This window comes from Stegostoma tigrinum, chromosome 4 (genome assembly GCF_030684315.1).
Source record: "Stegostoma tigrinum isolate sSteTig4 chromosome 4, sSteTig4.hap1, whole genome shotgun sequence".
Lineage (NCBI taxonomy): Eukaryota > Metazoa > Chordata > Chondrichthyes > Orectolobiformes > Stegostomatidae > Stegostoma > Stegostoma tigrinum.
This window is the reverse complement of record NC_081357.1, coordinates 81,758,644-81,779,873: the sequence shown is the minus strand read 5'-3', so window position 1 is coordinate 81,779,873 and position 21,230 is coordinate 81,758,644. Positions and strand designations below refer to the sequence as shown.

At 42.0% G+C, this 21,230-nt stretch overlaps 1 protein-coding gene across 6 annotated transcripts in view; it reads left to right on the top strand.

Annotated features, from left to right (window-relative positions):
- LOC125452394 (regulating synaptic membrane exocytosis protein 1-like) overlaps positions 1 to 21,230 on the top strand; it is a 596,477-nt gene that overhangs the window by 510,133 nt on the left and 65,114 nt on the right. For 5 of the 6 annotated variants that reach the window (XM_059645492.1, XM_059645491.1, XM_059645490.1 and 2 more), the window contains one exon: positions 13,587 to 13,685. In XM_059645492.1, the coding sequence (XP_059501475.1) occupies positions 13,587 to 13,685 (99 nt within the window). Of the gene's footprint in view, positions 1 to 13,586; positions 13,686 to 18,324; positions 18,344 to 21,230 lie in introns of those variants that run through there. The other variant, XM_048530713.2, reaches the window with a different exon arrangement.

Sequence of the window (21,230 nt, the reverse complement as noted above, 5' to 3'; positions counted from 1 at the left end):
CTTTCATAGCTAAAATCCCCCATACCAGGCAATGTCCTGGTAAACCTTTTCTGGAGACTGCCCAAAGCATCCACAACCTTCTGGTAGTTTTGTGACCAGAACTGTACGCAATATTCCAGATATGACTTACCTAAAGTTCTATAAAGCTGCAGCATACTCAGTGCCCCTTCCAATGAAGGCAAGAATACCATAGGCCTGTTTTACCACCCTATCTACATGCGCTGCCAACTTTAGTGATCGGTGGTCCTACACACCCTGATCCCTCTGCATTTTAGCACTCCTAAGTGTTCTGTCATTCACTGTATAATTTTCACTTGCACTTGACTTTCCAAAATGCATCACCTCACATTTGTCTGGATTAAAGTTCATAATTTTTCTGTCCACGTCTCCAACTGATCTATATCCCTTTTTTCATTTATTCATCCATGGGATGAGGGCATCGCTGGCTAGGCAGCAGTTATAGCCCATCCCTAATTTCCCAGAGTCAACTACATTGCTGTGGTACTGGAGTCACATGTAGGCAATACTAGGTAAGGATGGCAGTTTCCTTCCCTAAAGGACATTAGTGAACCAGATGGGTTTTTCCTGATAATTGACAATGGATTCACGATTATCATTAGATTCTTAATTCCAGATATTTATTGAATTCAAATTCTACCACTTGCTGTGGCGGGATTCAAACCCAGATCCCCAGAACATCATCTGGGTCTTTGGATTAACAGTTCAGCGATGATTCTACTAGGCCACACCCCACCCAGCACTCACTATCTGCACCTCTACCACTCTTTGTATCACCTGCAAACTTACTAATTAGACCAACTATGTTTTCCTCCAAACCATTGATGTAGACCAGAAACAGCAGAGGTTCCAGCACTGATCCATGTAGAACACCACTAGATACAACCCTCCATTCCAAAAAGCATCCTTCCACTGTTAGCCTGTCTCCTTTCACCAAGCCAGTTCTGTATCCATCTTGACAGCGCACCCTGATACAAAGTAACTATGCCCTTTGTTTACCTACTATAACTCAAAAAGCACAGGGATCTAACCTGGAAAACACACTTTGGTCTGTGTCAGAGATAGTAGGAACGGCTGATGCTGGAGTCAGAGATAACAGGGTGTACAGCTGGGTGAACATGCAGGCCAGGCTGCCTGACCTGCTGTGTTCATCCAGCTCTACACCTTGTTATCTTAGTCTGTCTCATTCTGTTTCAGTTGAACTATAACCTTTATACACTAAAGCTTTCAGACAATGTGAGCCTATCTGGTTCTCATGGGTAGTTATTTAGTTTGACCTGGAACTGTTCTCTTTGCTTACACGTGTAATAGTAAAATTGATTTGTTTCCAAGTAAATTTTTGTATCTCAGTGTTTATGATTTGAAAGCTGAAAAGTCATGAGGGTTTAATTTTGTGGTACAACCTCACTACAATTGTAGTGCAATTCTAGTGAAGGCTAAGCACAATATATGCTAGGAATGAGCACAACCAAACATTCCTGTAATGTGAACAAGATCTAGTTACTGTTTCTTTTTTGTAGCATTTATGCAACCAGACCCACTCCTCATTTACACAATATGCATGCTTTGAAAGAATCTGAATTTTGTCTCCGGTAATATCCTCTTCCAGCAAGAATTTCTGCCTTGAATGCTGAAAAGCAGCAATTGTTTTGAGAAAATCTGCCCATGAAATCCACGAAATGGTGAAAAGCTTGAAACAGAAGACATCAAAATGTTTTGGGGGGTTTGATTCACATGTCCTTAAAATGTAATGAAAAGAGACAGAATCCAATCAAAAGTTAAGAAATGTTGCCTTTACTGCTAGCGAATTAGAATGCAAGGAGATTTTTCTCATGATACAGCTGTGCAGGGACCTGGTTAGACCATACATGTAATGCTGTGAGCTTTTCAATGCTTTGGTCTAATATTTAGACATGCTGTTCAACACTCTTACCTCACCTCTGGTTCCGTACTTCCTCAAATGGACTACTACATCTTAGGAAAGATGTATTGGATGAGGAGCCAAAGTGGCTTTGATTTACAAGAAAGCCATCCAATTCCATTACTTAAGCTTATATTTATCATTGCTTTATTTGTTCATTCACAAGTAGTTGAGAATTTAACATAGATCATTGAGGAGACCATCAATTACATCCTGCCATTTGCAGTATCTGCCTATTATCCCCACTTTGTCCCTCTGCCAATGTCAAATCAGTTCAGTAATTTCCCTTTAATTCCATGTGCTACACCTTTAATGAGCAGTCTTTTATTAAGGATGTCATCAAATGCCTATTTATATGAAAATCCTATTATAAATATCATCTGGAGATGTTCCCTGACTACAACTTTCATCACTTCCTTAAAAATCTAACCAGCCTCATCTGACAATGCTAACTTTTACAGATACATACTAGCTCTCCCTGTTGACTGAAACTCAAGGTGTTCTATCACTCCAGCCTTAATTATAAAGTCCAGTAATTTTTGGATAGCAGATGTCAGGAGAACTGATCTACAATTCTCTTGTTGCCCCCTTACTGTTCTGAAATAGTAGAGTGACATGGCACAGAATTAAATCTAATCACTGAAGAAAGACCACTTTGAAAATCCACAGTTAGAACATCTATAGTGCTTTCACTTATTTCCTTCAACATCTGGTCCTGGATCAATTTTATTATTATCTTTTTAATTTCTGTCATGAAAGGTTGAATCCACAGGCTCTGCCTGCATTTTTAAAGATTCTGAGAGGCAAGGCACATTTTTCCATGTTATTTGTGAATTTGCTGCTTTCATTTGGTCCACATGCATATTCAGGACTGTCGTACCTAGCCGACTATATAGGTCACTGGTCCTGACCGCACATTGACCATGCCTGTTCCACATGCCTGGTGATTTCTGTGATTCTTAGACCAAACTTGATCCTTTGTTTCAAACTTTTTCTCTCACTTGGCGGAGTCTTGGGTCCAGCACCGAAGTTCCTGATGCCATTTCACCTTCCCTCCTGGTCCAGGAAGATCATACTTAACCTGTCGCAGAATTTTGGATGTGATGTGGTCCTTTAATCAAACAAGCACTATGACAGCTTGGTATCTAGCGAGGTTTTTGGCGGTTTCTTCAATCTAGCTTTCGAAGTTGGAGCATTGCTATTTCTTCCAGGCTATTAGATAATGGATGGTCAGATTTGTTGAATCCCATTTGATGTTAAATGATGGCTTGACACCTGTTTTCAACACTTCCAGGACACTGTGTGCTGAAAAAGATGTGCGCAGTTTTTCTGTCATAATCCCAATGTTTGACGAATGCACCTATGTACATTTAACCAGTTTGATTGGGCATCTACAATGACTAAGACTATTGAATTCATGAAAGGACCGGCATAGTCCATGTGCATCTACAGGGAGCGTTCCGGCAGAGTTGCTAACGGGGAGAAGATATTAGAACATTGCAGCACAGTACAGGCCCTTCGGCCCTCGATGTTGTGCCGACCTGTCATACCGATCTCAAGCCCATCTAACCTACACTATTCCATGTACGTCCATATGCTTGTCCAATGACGACTTAAATGTACCTAAAGTTGGCGAATCTACTACCATTGCAGGCAAAGCGTTCATCAGGTTAAGTCTGATTTTCGCAAACGTTGGTGGAGGGGGTGATGGGTGTTGCCTTGGTGAAATTTGTTTCCTTACTTCATTGAAAGTTAACCCTTGTCTATGAGGTCATTTCAAAGACCGACCTGTTTTTAGGAGTTGATACAAAGGTGCCAGGATGGATACCAGGTTTTGTACGAACTTTTGATTGCAAAATTTACCACACCAAGAAATGACCCAGCCTTCTGAACAGACATGAGAATCAAGACAAATTTGATCGCCCTTACTTTACCTTCCAATATATATAAACAGTCTTATCAACTCTGTTGCCCAAGTATGTCACTTGGAGGGCCTGGAACACACTTATTTCCCTTCGTAGGTATATACCTGCCTTGGAAAAACACCCAGCTTGAATGATAATCAAGCTATCTGAGTTTTGGTTTTGTCAGTTATCAGGACAGCATGTAGGCCTAGGATTGACCTCACAAAATGTTCTCCATTCATCTATTGAAAAATTGAACAAGCTGCCAATACCCCAAATGGTAGGCTCATATATTGGTACTAGCCCTTATGGATGTTAGTTGTAGAATACTTCTAGGAATCCTGGTCTAAATACAATTGTAAGTAAGCTTGGCTCATGTCTGGCTCTGTGAAAGACAGACCTCTTGCCATCTTTGTGTATAATTCCTGCTTCTGAGGGATTACACATTTATCCAGCTGTGAGAAATGATTTAACAAAGTGTGGAGCTGGATCAACACAGCAGGCCACTTGGTATCAGTGTGTATTTCACAAGCTTCAAAATCTCCCGTCCCCCCACTACATCCCAAAACCAGCCCAGCTTGTCCCCGCCTCCCTAACCTGTTCTTCCTATCACCTATCCCCACCTTCCACCTCAAGGCGCACCTCCATTCCTAACCCACTAAACTCATCCCGCCGCCTTGACCCGTCCATCCTCCCCGGACTGACCTATCCGCTCCCTACCTCCCCACCTACACTCACCTCTACTGGCTCCATCGCCACCCCTTTAACTTGTCTGGCTCCTCTCCACCTATCTTCTCCTCCTTCCATCTTCAATCCACCTCCCCCTCTCTCCCTATTTACTTCAGAACCCTCTCCCCCTCCTCCTTTTCTGATGAAGGGTCTAGGCTTGAAACGTCAGCCTTCTTGCTCCTAAGATGCTGCTTGGCCTGCTGTGTTCATCCAGCTCCATACTTTGTTATCTCAGATTCTCTAGCATCTGCAGTTCCCATTATCTATGAGAAATGATTTACCATTTTTTAAAAATCTCCACAAAAGTGACTGACCCATTGAGCTTCAAAATCAGTACAACTGGTGCTGCCCATTCAGCAAAATCATGGAATCACTACAGTGTGGAAACAGGCCCTTAAGCCCAACATGTCCACACCAACCCTCAGAGGATCCTATCCAGACTCATCATTCATCTGATATACACATCCCTAAATGCTATGGGCAGTTTGGCATTACCAATCCACCTAGCCTGCACATCGTTGGACTGTGGGATGAAACCAGAGCACTCAATGAAACCCAAACAAATATGGGGAGAATGTGCAAACTCCACACAGACAGTGGCCTGAGGGTGAAATCGACCCTGGGTCCCTGGCACTGCGAGGCAGCAGTGCTAACCACTGAGCCACTGTGCTGGCCCCAAAATGGACTGGGGTGATGATTTCTCCACTTTCCAGCCCTCTGATTTCTGCTTCTCCTTTTGCCCATAAGGCAAATGGCACTTGGCAGTCCTTGTAGAATCTCTGAGCCTTGGCTTCTCTGATGAACTCTAGACCTTCCTGGAAAACGTCTGGATATTTAATGAGAGCATCAGTCTGGTCAGGATATGTCCTGAGTGAACCTACGCAGTAGGAGTTAAGAGGTCGTGTTGCAGTTTGCAATTGTAGTTTGAAGTCCGGTTGAGCTTCAGTTAGGGGGCATTTTTGTGTAGTTTCATCATTAATCTCATTAAAGGGTTTAACAAAATTCTTAGTCTTTTGCCAGTTGATACAGACTTGTCAAAAATCCCTATATAGATTCCCCTAGCTCTCAAATTGCTGAGTAGAAGCAACAGCATCTCAGAATTAGCGGAGACTAGGGATCATAATATTCCTTAACGATGTCAGACAATTCTTGAACGGTTTTAATATTTTATGCCTCAGGGAAAGTTTGCCCTTTAATGTCAGAGAAAGTTGTAGCTCTGTCAGGATGATTACTTATTTTTCATTAGCCGCAATGTTGGGTTGCTCAGAAAAAATAATGCACTCTTTTCACATATGAGCCAAGTCCTCAAATGTAGGGTTGAATGAGTGAAACTTACAAAACTAAAGGCATCATGTAAGAAAACATTTCTCCAAATCAAAGATAAATTGTTTCCCAAGCTCAGCCAGACTAAGGAGTTCTCTTTTCCCCAATTTCTAACCCTCACAGATTGAAATTGTTGTCAGAAGCTAAGCTTTGGTTCAGAACCAACTCATAATTATCAGCCATTCTGCTGCTCATCTTGCAGTTTTAACTCTCTGCTCTTCCACATGAGTTTTCATTACTTCAGGATGTGAAGTTTTGAACTCCTCCAAAATAGTCATCTAAGAGCACCAGATATTTAATCTATTTTCAACGCCCTTGTCCACCTATCAAAAATTACTTTGACCTTTTCAAACTCTAGGAAGGTGTGACCGGATTCCCTCCTTAGATTACTAAAATGATGTCTCTTGGCATCTGGTTCTCACTCATAAGTACTTAAGATAGCTTTTTGAAGCGTCATCATACTCCCAAGATACCTCCTGTGACAGTGATACAAACACCTCACGAGCTCTACCCACCAACTTTGCTTGAATCAATAATACTCATATGATCACCACTATTTCATTTGTTTAGCCACTTTCTCAAATGAAATGAAAAAGGCTTCTACATCCTTCTCGTTACGATTAAGCAATACTTGAGCATAATTAAACAGATCCCCACCAGGCCTTTGAGTATGATGGGATTGCTGTCCATCACTGTCCTCATCACTAATTTTACCTTATACCTCTATCTCTGATTTTAAGCCAACTTTGTGTTTTCCATTACAGCCTCCAAAGTTCAAAAACTGTCTCTTTCACCCTTTCTTCTGCTTGGGCTTTCATTTCCTTTTCATTCTGCCAGAGCTTTACTTGCCTTTAATTTTTCCTCTGCTAGAGTTGTTCTCTCTTTCTGCTTTCAGTCATAATTCAAACCATTTTATTCCTTTTCATGTTCAATCTGCTTCATTTGCAATTGAATTTTAGCCATTTCCAATGAATCCAGTGGCATTTCCAGCAATTGTAAATGTCAAGTCATTGCGGCAATTGCTCCTATTTTTGCATGGACAAAGGCAACGGAAACTCCAGCTTGTCAGTCACTTCCAAAAGCTTTGCCTTACTAACTTTCTGTAAAACCCCCAAAGTGACTTCTTACACCCCCAGAAAACTGTTCGTCATGAAAAAGCCATTACTGTACAAGGCACACCCTATTTAAACCAACTGAATGCAACAGCTGTAATATAATAAAAAAAACCAACGCTCAGCACTCACTGCCTTTGAGTCCAATAACCCCAAACTCAACCTGGAATTAGAGAATTTAATCCCAGACAAGCCATCAATTTGTGATGGAGCAGACCAAATCTCTCAAAATACCTTAACATACCCTAGACTAACTTTTTTCTTATTTTAAAGGTAATTGTAAGGTGTTGCAGTCTAGATGTAATTTAGCTGGTCAAACTACATAACTTTGAGCAAAACACAATAGTTAAAACATATACAAAATAAAATAAAAGAATTGCCTGTGTTGTGAAACAATATTTGCACCAAATAGAATATTGGGTACAAACAGAGGACAGCTGAGTTTAAGGCAATGCATAACTCTATTGAGACACTTCACAACATTATATGTGTATATTAACTACTACTAATTAACTGCTCCAATATAGTACCATCCCATAAATACACCCTTGACAGTGGCTAATTCAATAAAATAAGTTGTAATCCCAGCAGCAAGAAGAGAACCTCAACTTTTTGCTGTAGCCGAAAGAGGAACCAGAGTTTCCACATTCAGCTTCAAGGCTCCAGTACCTACCAAAAACCTATACTAAAAATCCTGGTTCTGTGGGAGCTTGACCACTGCCATTCAGGCTGTTTCTGTTGTTCCAAATTAGAAAAAAGCACTCACGGTCTCATAAACTGTTTAATGGCCTAGCACCTCAATCTTCATTAAAAAAAAACACCAAGTCAAAATACGTATCTTAGAGCCATGGTATTGTCAATAATCAGTTATCTATCCTTAGCCATTGAGAAATTTCACAATGAAGAAGCTCTTTGGTCTATTGTGTCAGTATTGATTCCTAGGAAGAGTTCTGTAATTACTTGAGCATCTGAGCCCTCAAACACAGTCAAATGATTTTTGGCATCAAGAGCTCTGCTATTAGTTGAGCATCTGAGCCATGTTTGCGTACCCCAGTGGTGTCAATGTGGACTTCACAAACTTCAAAATCTCCCCTCCCCCTACCGCATCCCAAAACCCGCCCAGTTTGTCCCTGCTTCCCTAACCTGTCCTTCCTCCCACCTATCTGCTCCTCCCACCTCAAGTCCCACCCCATCTCCTACCTACTAGCCTCATCCCGCGCCCTTGACCTGTCTGTCCTTCCTGGACTGACCTATCCCCTCCCTAACTCCCTACCTACACTCACCTTTACTGGCACCATCCCCGCATCTTTGACGTGTCTGTCTTCTCTTCACCTATCTTTGCCTCTATCTGTATTCTGTCCGTCTCCACTTTTCTCCCTATTTATTTCAGAACCCCCTTCCCCTCCCCCATTTCTGAAGAAGGGTCTAGGCCCAAAATGTCAGCTTTCCTGCTCCTCTGATGCTGCTTGGCCTGCTATGTTCATCCAGCTCTACACCTTGTTGTCTCATGTTTGCAGAGTAGTGCCTTTACATGATTTCTTGTATTCCTTTTTGAAATTTATTTTTGAATCTGCTTCTGCCACCTTTTCAAAATCATTATAAACACACAGCTTAAAACTTTGTTTCCTGAACTGACCAGAAAGATTCTTCAAACTCTTCTTGTTTTAATCAAAATGGCATATGCAGTAAGCAGAGAGAATCTTCCTGCTGTATTTGTCATGTTGACAAAATTATCTGATTCTGTTTGATTCTGTCAGACACAGAGACCAAGGAGGTATAAACAATAGGATAATAACTCCCTCTGTAATGGTATTGTGGACCAAAGCACTGCAGGTGGACTGTAGCAGTTCAAGAAGGTAGCTCACCATCACCTTCTCAAGTGCAACTAGGGACGGACAATAAATGCTGGCCCAGCCAGTGATACACATATCCCACAAAATGAATAAGTTTGAAAAAACGGGCCCTCAAATCCACCCAGTCTGTCCCAAACAAAATCTGAAGACTCATGTATAATAATACCCCAGCTCACTATAAAGAAATCTACCTGTAAATTGCTCTCTGACAGATCCAGACAATTGAATCTAGTCCAGGACATCTGGCCCTGAAATAATTATCCTTGTAAGAAGTGGTCACTGCCCCAATCAGAAACAGCATGACGCCACCCGGAAACTGAACGAGCAGTACCTCATATTCCACCTTGGAAGCCTACAACCCAATGGTCTCAATGTGGACTTTACTAGCTTCAAAATATCCCCACCCCCGACCTCATCCCAAGACCAACCCTCCCTCTCATCCCTGCCTTCTTGACCTGTCCGTCTTCTCTCCCACCTATTCAATCCTCCCACCTCACTGACCAATCCCCACCACTACCTATCTACACTCACCATTCTACCTACCTTCCCCAGCCCAACACCCCATTCTCCATTTATTTCAGAGCCCTGTTCCCATGTTCCATTTCTGAAGAAGGATCCCGACCCGAAATGTCAGCTTTCCTGTTCCTCTGATGCTGCCTGGCCTGCTGAGTTCCTCCAGCTCCACACTGTGTTAAGTCAGAAACAGACCTATTTTTCACTCAAGGGAACTCAATGAGTTCACATCTACTGAATGAACCAGTCTGGTACTGGGAGCCTGATCATTATTGTGGGGGAACAGAACCATCAATTCACATCTCCCCGAGCTCTAAAATTACAAATTGACCAACTTCATTGGAGTAAACTGTCAAGTGGAGCATGATCACCTAAGAAAGTTCAGCCAGATTATCCGAATTCTGCACTTCTCGAAAGGCTGGAGTGCAATTTTTTTAGTCTGCCTTGAGAAATAAAATGCATCAAATGAGAATTAGTCTGGTGACAACCCTCCTCTGGATCCTTCCTAAAGTCTCAATACCAGCCACTGTTTGAGGAGACCAAAACTGAACACATTATTCCAAGCCAAGGCTGATCAAGTATGGTTCAGATAATATGCCTTATCTTAAATTAAGCTGTCATCTGTTTGTACCCAATGGCCTAATTGGTGCAAATATCACTTCACAACATAGATCATGTACCATGATCCATGAGAACACCCAGTTTTTTCTTTCTCCAGCTTTTTCAATGATTTTTGCTGAAGAGTATATGAATCATGAGCATTTATCCTGCCCATTTAAAGACTGCATTATGCAAATTAAGCATCACCTACCAGTCATGAGTCCATGTGGATATGCCTGAGTTAGATGAGCAATATCTACAATTCCAACCATCACTTTAATTGCATTTGCAAAGTTGTATTTCAGTGAAGTTGATTCTATGTGATAAACTGTGTGAGAATTTTGAACAATGCAAAGCTGTCAGCAGAAACATGCGTCAGAATTATTATGTAAAATTGTCCTCTTTTTAAATAGGACAAAAGGTTTGACATGGTACTCTTCTATAACCTTGTTAAATGTTACCCAAGTAGTCCAGTTGCATAAAATACTGTCAGGCCGTGCACATTGCCAGTGTTTGGTCAAAATATTTTCACCTGGAAGGTGGGAGAAATATGGAATGCACTGCTTCAGTGGGTGGTGGATGCAGGTGCTCCTGCAACATTTAGGAAGCATCTGGACAAACACTTAAAATATCAGAGCATTGTAGGCTATTGATCAAGTGCAGGTCAATAGGATTAGTACAGTTTTTTTTGTCAGAATAGGAATGGTAGGCCCAACAGCCTGTTTTTATACTGTATGACTATGACTCTAAGGGTACCCTTGGATTAAAGTTATTATGAATGAAGTTGTGAGAGGCACAGATAAAAGAATTATGAAAGTTTGTGAATGTTTTCTACACTAGTTCTTCTTGCAGAGTAAGGAGAAAACAAGATAAAAGGCGAATATGAATTGCGCATGGGCAGATTAAGAAATCACAACTGTCCTTTCTACAGACGTTTGACATTTTTCTTGCAACAAATTATTAATAATTAAAGGAAACCATTTTATTGAATAATTAGTTTTGCAGTTTATTACTGCTGTTTAATAGATGCATTTGTCATGGAGGCAGGGGTTAACAGAGAGAGACTGATGAGTACAAGTTACAGCCTCTGATAATAGAAAGAAAATGCTTTGTTCACAGAAAGTGTTGGTGGAGCGCTTTTAGGAGCGTCTGTTTCCACACTAAAGGGTTTGTATGAAAGCAGTAAAACATTTTCGTGATGTTGTCCCTATTAGCAGTCAGCAGTTAGTGCTGAGGGAGCTTGTGGAGATAATAATCTAGGACAAAAGCAATCGACATTTCAAAAAGTTTGGAACAATAAATGAAAGTTAGGATACGACTATTAAAGGCAAATCACATTGGGCTAACTTAATTGAGTCCTTTAATGCCATAGCATATGGGGTTGATGAGACTTGATAAATTAACTTTATTAAGTTACTAAAAACCTTTGAAAGTGGAAGCTACAAGATTAAAGAGTTGGAGAAACACAGATATTTGTCTGGCTACTACTACAACAATAATGAATTATTTTTATATAAATCCTTTATTATTGTAAAACATCCCAAGGCATTTCATAGGAGTGTAATAAAACAAAATATAACACTGAACCCCATGAGATCTTGGAGAACTCAAGGTTTGCTCTAAGAAATAGGCAGGTTATAAGGGATATTTTGAAAATAAAAACAAAAGTTAGGTAAAGGTACAGAAATTTGAGAAGGAAATTGCAGAATTTTTGACAGAATGAGCTGAAGTATGGTCACCAATGAGTTCCATGAAAGTGGAGAATAGTTGATTAAGGTTGTTTATCAGACTGCAGATTTGGGTGTTCCTTAGGGATTTGTATTAGGATGACTGGTATTTTTGATATATGCTAATAATCTGGACTTGGAGGTGTACAAGGCATCATTTCAAAGTTTAGAGATGGTACAAATTTAGATATGTTGTATGCAATCAGGAGGACAGTGACAAGCTTCAGAAGGACTTTGGTTTTCTCATCTGTGTCCTGACCTACAAAGCCCAGGATCCCATGTGCTTTGTAACTTCTCAACCTGTTCTGCCATCTGCAATGATTTATGCAAGTATGCACTCACATTCCTCTACTCCTGAATGTTCTCTAGATTAGTACCCTTTTTTACTGCCTTCCCCATTCCTCCTGCCAAAACATGCCCCCTCACAGCCCTCTGCACTGTGTAAAATCTCTCATGTATATTCCTCTTTAAGTGTGACACTTTGCTCCTCATAGTTCACAATTTCTCCAAATTTTATGTTGCGTGCAGATTTTAGAACTGTGCCCTCTGCATCCAACTCCAAATTATTAGTTTCAATTAAGAATTTTGGGGGCAGCAGTGTGGTTCAGTGATTAGCACTGCTGCTTCACAGCATCAGGGACCTTAAGTTTGATTCTACCCTCGGGCGATTGTCTGTCTGTGTGGGTTTCCTCCGGGTGCTCCAGTTTCCTCCCATAGTCCAAAGATGCGCAAGCTAGGTGGATTGGTCATGCTAAATTGCCCAAAGTGTTCAGCGATGTGTAGATTAGGTAGGTGATAGGGGAATAGGTCTGGGTGGGTGTTCTGAGGGTTGGTGTGGACTTGTTGGGTTGAAGGGCCTGTTTCCACGCTGTAGGGATTCTATGATTCTATGAAACCATAGGTCCTCACGCTGATCCCATAGGAAATTCCACAGTAAACCATCCCCCTAGTCCAAGATACATCCATTCACCAAAGCTCTCAGTTTTCTGTTGCTCAGCCAATTTTGTATTCATCTTATTACTGGTCCTTACATTCTGCGAACTTCATATTTACTGAAAACTCTGTTTTATGGAACTTTATTAAACTAACTGAAGTCAATTGCACAACATCAATTGCATGATCCTCATCAACTGTCTTTGTTACTTATTAAGAAAATACCAACTGTTAGTTAAACAGTGCACCATGCATGATTTCCAGGACCAATTATTTGACAGGTACTTGACTGCCACTGTATAATACTAAACGTTCCTGAGCATGAAGAGAGAAAAGATCAGATAAATGTACTAATATTCATCACTATTCAGTGGTCTTTGCTGCAAGTTCTTTTATGTAGACTTAAGACAGAAAAGGATAGTAATCATGTTGTAGGAAGGCTATTTTTAAGCTAGAGAGGGTTCAGAAAAAAAAATTACTAGGATGCTGCCAGGAATGAAGGATTTGAGACGTAGAAACAGACTGGAAAGACTGGGACTTCTTTCACTGGACCAGGGAGGTTGAGGTGTAACCTTATCAAGGTTTATAACGTCATGAGGGGCAAAAGTAAGATGAATGACAAAGGTGTTTTTTTTCCCTAGGATTGGAGAATTCAAAACTAGGGAGCATATTTTTAAGGTGAGAGGCGAAACGTTGAAGGACATGAGGGGCAATCTTTTTACACATGATTCATGTGTGGAATGAACTGACAGATGAGTTAATGAATAGGAAATGTTTGGAGGGACATGGGCCAAATGAAGGCAGGTGGGACTAGTTTAGCTGGGGAACATGGTCGGCGTGGACTGGTTGGACCGAAGTTGTTTCCATGCTGTACGACTCTATGACTATATGGCCATGGTGCCTTCCACAATTGATTAGTTTGCCAACACTGACTATCTGTGCTCACTGCCTAGGGTCACACATGAAGAATAGCCATTTGGGCAAGGTACTGGAGGGTGCCCAGTACCCTTGGACCCGTACCGAAACAGGAGTCAGCACCTTGAGGAGAGAAGGTGAGAAAATAAGCAGCAGAAATAAAATAGGTCTGTCCTTTGTGAATACAAAAAAGAACCATGGATGCTGTAAAGCAGTAACAAAAGCAGAAATTGCAGGAAATATGCAGCAGATCTGGCAGCATTTGTGGAGAAGAATCAGAGGTAACATTTCAGCTAAGTGACCCTTGGAACTAATTGTAGGTGGGAAAATGTCGGTTAAATGCAGAAGAAAGGGTTGGGGGAGGGGTGTAAGGAATAAACGATAGGTAGGGACAGAGCCCAATGAGAAAGAAAATCAGTTGGAAAAACAAAGGATTTAATAATGATTTGGCCAGAAGGGTGAATAGCGACAGGATCTGTTAGTGCCATCAGTAGGTGGTATGAAATAGTAGTCTATATGATAATAAGGCCTGGGGTTTGGGGTTTGGGGTAAGGACATGGGAGAGCTCAAGCGCTAAAGTTATTGAAATAATGATGCAAAGGCCAGTATCTCATCACCAAGTCACTCTTTATTTCTTGTGACAGTGTGCTGACAGTGGCCAGCCAGATCAGAATCAGTCATCTCAACTGAGGAGATTCTCATGTCATGGTTATGTTAGTCAGCCAGGACTTTCCTGATTGGGGCTGTTAACCTGGGTCAATCACTGACCTCATGCAACGGTGTCAACCTGGTTCCAATCACTCCATCCCTCCCCCACCCAAAGACCGAGGATGTAAGGACTGGTCATTGTCTTGTAACTTTTCCTGCAACATTTTTGCCCTAAGTCTGGTTCCTCTGATTCAGACTGAGACACGGGTAGTGTCTACCAGACCGTAGTCCACCTCATGCATCCAGAACATCTTGTGAGAGTTTCCTCCTCTTCTTCCAGTGGTAATCGTATCGAGGGTGCATCCATCTCTGAGGTTTCCTCAACCCTAAATGGAGGAGGTGAAACTACGGTTTCCGACAGGCCTTCTGGCTGTTCTGAAGGACCAAGTATGATTTGCTTCTGCTCTGTTTGAGAGGTAATGGCTTTCAGGTGATCCACATGTTTGTTCAGGACTGTATCACCTACCCAAACTTTGTAAGCCACAGGACCTGATCTTGTCTCAACCTCACCTTGTACCCTTACAGGGCTAATTCCATGGTTCCAGCACAAAATGTTGTACCCTGAATTAAATTGTCTCTTTTGCTTTGAGGCTTCATTGGCATCTGTCCTGCCATTTCACCTCACCACCACATATCATCACCCATACCTCCTACCGCCAGAAACGAATTTTATACACATGTAACACTTTGAATGGATGTCCACAATGACCAGGAAGATTGAGACCCTGAAAGGACCGGCATTGCTGACATGCAACTGAGTTCAGGATTATCCTGGCTATTCCCATGATTGGTGCTGCTGGTGACAAACCTTGTCCTAATTGGCACTCTGGGCACTGCCCCACCAATGCAGCTATGTTTGTATCCAACCCCAACCACCAAATATTGCTTTTTGCTTGCAAATTAATCTTGGAAACCCTGGTGGAGTTCAGCCAGTTTCCGGAAGACAAGCATCCGTGGTTCCCATAGTAATATGCCATCTTCTACAGTGGTCTGATTTTGCCAGGTCCAGAAAGATTTCAATCCTGGTTGTGATGGCCTTCCTGTTTCCTCCATTTATCAGCAGCTGCTTTAGTTTTGCTGGGACCAGACTTTTTTTTGTAACCATAATCAGATGTTGTCAGTGGTGACTGGAAGGATGTCCAGCAAGTTTAAAACCGAAATGGACTGTTCTAGGGGAGGCACTATCAGAGGAGTATCTGCCAGTGGGAGGCAGCTCAAGACATCCTCATTAGCCACTTGGCTTTCTGGTTGGTGTTCTGACTTGTACTTGTACACGCTGAGAATAAGGGCCCAATATCAAATTCAACCAGAAGTTGTGGGTAGCACCACCTTGTCTTCCTTCAGTAGCCCTAGCAGGGATTTGTGATCTGTTACGATGACAAATTCCCATCTGTAAAGGTACTGGTAGAACTTCCTCACACCAAAGATGGTTGCCAAACTGTCTCTGTCTGGGCATATTTGTGTTCAGCATCAGCCAAAGACCGGAAAGTGTACACTTTCAGACATTCCTCTCCATAAGGCCACCAGCGTGGCAACACTACCCCAATACCATATGTGGGTACATCGCATGTCAGCCCTGCCTCTTGCTTTCAATCGTAGTAGGCCAACACCTTAGGTGATAATAGCTGCTTTTTCACTTGCCTACAGGTGACATGCCCATTTCCAAGGCTGACTGTTTTTCAACAGCAGGTGCAAGAGTGCCAAGAAGGAGGCCAGGTTACATAAGAATTTTCAGTAACAATTCTCTGACCATGGAAAGAGCTAAGCTGTGGTCCAGACATGGGAGCCAGAGCTCCTTTGATTGCTCTCACATTCTCATCCAAGGTGTGTAACCCAGTTTTGTCAACTGTATAAGCCAAATATGTCACTCGGGGTGCCTAGGACACATTTTTTTCTTATAAGGTGTATGCCTGCCTGGGAGAAATATTTATACACTATGTCCAAGTTCTCCAGGTGCTCATCATTGGTCTTCCCTGTTATTAGTACGTCATCCAGATAAATGGCAACCTGGGGTAGCTGTTGTAAAATGTTCTCCATGGTCTACTGGAAAAGGGCACGGGTTGATGACACCCCAATGGCATTGATATAATTGTACATTGATATAAACCCTTATGTGTATTAATTGTAATATACTTCTGGGCTTCCTCAACCAGTTGCAATGACAAGTATGTGTATCTCATGTCCAGCTTCATAAATGATAGGATGCCTCCCCCCCTCAACTGCCCCACTCTCCCCCAACTTTGTGTACAAGTTTTTATGCAAGGAATCAGGTGTTTATCCAGCTGCAAGAAGTTGTTTTACTGTTTCCTTAAAATCCCCACAAAGGCAAACTGAGCCGTTAGGCTTTACAATTAATATGACTGGTTCTGCCTGTTCGGTAAACCATCACTAGTTTGATGATTCTTTCACTCTCCAGCCTACTGATTTCTCCCTCTACTTTTTCCTACCCCAAGGCAAATAGCACCAGACAGGCCTTTAAAAATCTTAGAATTGCTTCCTGGTCAGCATGTAAAGTGGCTTTGGCCCCTTTGACAGCCCCAAGCCCTTCCTGAAGTGTAACTGATATTTCACTAGGACTTCACTGAGACAGCTATTTTTGAATCAAAAATTGTTGAGCCAATCCAGATGAATCCTTCTCAACTAAATTTGCCCAATATGCTTGGTCCCAACCCTTTTACCACCATCAGTGGTAACTGCACCAACTGCTTCTCATAGGAGACTGGAACCGAAGTTGTACCCTTAATCTGCAGCAGTTCCCCAGTGTATGTTCTCAATCTGGCTGAGGTTTTGTGCAAATTTAAGCGTTGAAGGCCTGAGTGAATCTTGTTAAATATCAATTCTGCAACCATAGATACAGTTGCACTGATATTGATTTCTAAAGAAACTGGGTGACCATTTAACCAAACATGAATTCTAATCAGTTCCGATTTGGATGCCGTGAAGCAATTTAATTTTTATAACCCACATGTCGGGGGACTTTCTAGGGGGTGTACACTCTCCTAGGTACCAGCCTATGAGTTTTCTTTCTCATGTCAGGACTTGGAGGACTTCTTTGCTCTCTTGAGCCATGTACCAACAGCAACTACAATGGCTTGCCAACCCAGATCCTGAAGAACTTTTAGCCACTTGCCTGATGCTCAGCTTTGTTGTGGGTTTCTGCTGTGGCCTGGCTTAGGATCTCCCTGCTCAGGATATGCCCTGTGTATGGCTCTGTGATTGCCGACACTTACTACTTTTCATCTGCCCCTGTGTCATCTGCCTGGAAAAAAATTGCATTCTTCCCACATACCGGGTCCAGTCTTCAACAGCAGGATCAAATGAGTCAAGCTTTCCAAATAAAGGCATGATGCCAGAAATGCTTAAATGCCCAAATCTAAGACGACTGCAGCAAGAAAATGTTCTTCAGGCATGTTTTCTCTCATCGTCACTGAATTAACTGCACAGAGGCTGGTATCCCATCACCAAGTCACCCTTTATTAACTTTTACACAATACACTGGCCGTGGCCAGCCAGCTTGGATTCAGTTTCCTCAACTGAGGAGATTCTCATCTCCTGGTTATTTTAGTCAGCCAGGGTTTTCCTGATTGCCCACATTAACAACCCTGATCAATGACTTCATAGTCAACAAGATCAACCTGGTTCCATTCACTAGTTATTGAATTCAGTATTGAGCCCAGAAGGCTGCAGGGTGCCCAAGTGGAAAATGAAGTGCTGTTCTTCCAGTTTGTGCTGAGCTTTGCAAGAGCACTATACCAAGCCTGACACAGAGATGTTGGCCAGGGAACAGGGTGGTGCATTGAAGTGACAGGGAACTGAAAGCTCAGGACCTTTTATTTCTCTCTTTGGGCTTTATCCCTACCTATCATTTACTCCTTACCCCTCGACACACCTTATCTTCTGCATGTAAACTGACATTTTCCGAGCTACCATCAGTTCTGAGGAAGGGTCACTCGATCTGAAATACTAACTCTGATTTCTCTTCACAGATGCTGACAAACCTGCTGAGCATTTCCAGCAATTTCTATCCTTTGTGAAATTTGATTACAGCGTGAACAATGATGACAAAACAACTGCAGAGTGTCTGGAAGTAGGTTTATCGAAATGCAAAGCAGAACTACCTATGTAATTTTAGGTATTAATAACTGGATGTCCATGTGATAGAGACAAATAACATCTAACAGGAGATAAGTTTATAGAAATGTTTTCATTTGAATATAGATTACAATATTGGAAGTGAAAATGGCAACAGAAAATTATAAAGTGGATTTCTGAAACTTTGAATTGAACGTTGTGCCACAAAAGATGACAAGTATATTGAAGCCTGGAAAGCTAAACTGTAATGCATTAAAATTTCATGAATTGTACCTTCACATGCAATTTACAATCCTTCACGATGCTTTCTATAATATGGACCTCCAAAGTTATGAATGTTTAAAGTTGCACAAGGCTTTTATAAATGTAATGTATTTAGGATCACCCTGTGGCAGCCTTTTGTCTCATAAGGTGATGGTTTCTGCAGAGATGGTCAACCCTGTGTTCAGCATTGCTTGATATGGCTGAGGAGCCTCTGTCTGACCTGGCTGTGAATGACTCATAACTGAGATGGTGCACAATTCACTGGCCTCTGTTTTAAACTGCATGAACAGTAAAGCACTACATATCACAGTTCCCCTCCCTGTACCCCATGTTAGAAAACCTACTGGTTCTTAATGCTGTTGTGTTTGTGTGTAATTAATTGTCAATGATCACTCAAGAATTGGGCTTTACAGCCCTTACCATGTTGAATATAATTTTTCCCTACTATGAGCTCCAATACGTGCTGACCACTTCCTCTCCTTGAGCCTATAGTCTGTCAATATTGGTGAACCTGTAACCACTCAACTGGAAGGTACTGGCCCAGCAAAGGAGCCAGCTGTGCAGAAAAACACAGTCAGATACATTTGGAGCCTCCCCTTTGATCGAGGACTGGTGGTTATTGGGGGGAAAGAAAACACCAATCCTGAAATAGATGCAGAAAATGGTGCATTTTCCATGAATGGTGAATGGATGTCCATTCTGATTTCTGCCCCATTGTTTGTGAGAACTTTGCTAAGTAGACCAGCTGAGCTTTAGTTTATCAAGTAGCTTTTGGAAAATGCCACAGCAAAGAAGTCTAAAAACTGAAGTACCATCTGTCTAGTCTTTGAAAGACAGCCACTGCAGTGCTGTTTTAACTCTTTGTAGGCTGATTTGAGCACTGGTTAAAAATCCGTGTTACTGTACACATACTGTTTGCTTAGTAATGACACTAGTATTGGGGTGAAAGACAACAAATAAGCAGAATGTAAAAAAAATACGGTCCAGCATCCAATATTTATCTTTTTGTAGATTGCTGATTTTCCATGGGTGTGAGGAAGTCAATAAGGCAATTTGCCTTATTTAATCATTTATTACTGTAAATTGCCACACACTACCAGGATTAAGTAACTACCCAGCAGTTCAGGACAGGACCAATGTGTAGGTCAAAGAATTAAGATTTAATTAGGCAAAGTTCCTAACTTCATTGGATTTTGAACATAGAACAGTATAGCACAGTACAGGCCCTTCGGCCCACGATGTTGGACCGACCTATTATCCCACTAGATCAAACTACCCAGTATACCCTATAATTTTACTATCACCCATGTGCCTGTCCAAGAGTTGCTTAAATTTCCCTAGTGCAACTGACACTACTAGCACTGCCGGCAGCTCATTCCACAGGCCAACCATTCTCTTATGTGAGAACCTACTTCTGACCTCTCCCCTACACCTTCCTCCAGTCACATTAAAATTATGCCCCTCATAATAGTCATTTCCGCCCTGGGAAAAGGTCGATTACTATCCACTCTATCTATGCCTCTCATCATCTTGTGCACTTCTATTTTGTCCCCCTCACTCTTCTTCGCTTCAATTTGAAATGCCCCAGCTCCCTCAACCATTCCTCATAAGACCTGCCCTCCAGTCCAGGCAGCATCCTGGTAAATCTCCTCTGCATCCTCTCTAAAGCTTCCACATCTTTCCTATAACAAGGGGACCAGAACTGAACACAATATGCCAAGTGTGGTCTAACCAGAGTTTTATAGAGCTGCAGCATAACCTCACGGCTCTTAAACTGAATTCTCCTGTCAATGAAAGCCAACACACCATACACCTTCTTTACAACCCTATCAACTTGGGTAGCAACTTTGAGGGATCTATGGACAGGGACCCTAAAATCTCTCTGTTCCTCCACACTGCCATAAATCCTGCCATTAACCCTATACTCTGCATTCAAATTCAACCTCCCAAAATGAATCACTTCACACTATTCTGGGTTGAATTCCCTCTGCCACTTCTTTGCCCAGCTCTGCCTGCTGTCACTGTCCCGTTGCAACCTACAACAGTCCTCCACGCTGTCCACAACTCCACCAACTTTTGTGTCATCGGCAAACTTACTAACCCACACTTCCACATCTTCATCCAAGTCATTTGTAAAGATCACGAAGAGCGGAGGTCCCAGAACAGATTCCTGTGGAACACCACTGGTCACCGAGCTCCAGGCTGAATACTTTCCATCTACTACCGCCCTTTGTCTCTTCTATTGGACAGCTAGTTTTATATCCAGACAGCCAATTTTCTCTGAATCCCATTCCTCCTTACTTTCTGGATGAACCTACCATGAGGAACCTTATGGAATGGCTTGCTAAAGCCCATGTACACCATATTCATTGCCCTGTCTTCATTAGTGTGTTTTGTCACATCCTCAGAGAATTCAATAAGGCTTGTGTGGCATGACCTGCCCTTCTCAGTGCCATGCTGACTATTTCTAATCAAACTATGCTTTTCCTCTCCAATAATTTGCCCGCCACAGGAGTAAAACTGACAGGTCTGTAATTCCCAGGATTATCCCTGCTCCCTTTCTTGAACACATTTGCCACCCTCTAATCTTTTGGTGCTACTCCAGTGAATGGTGCGGA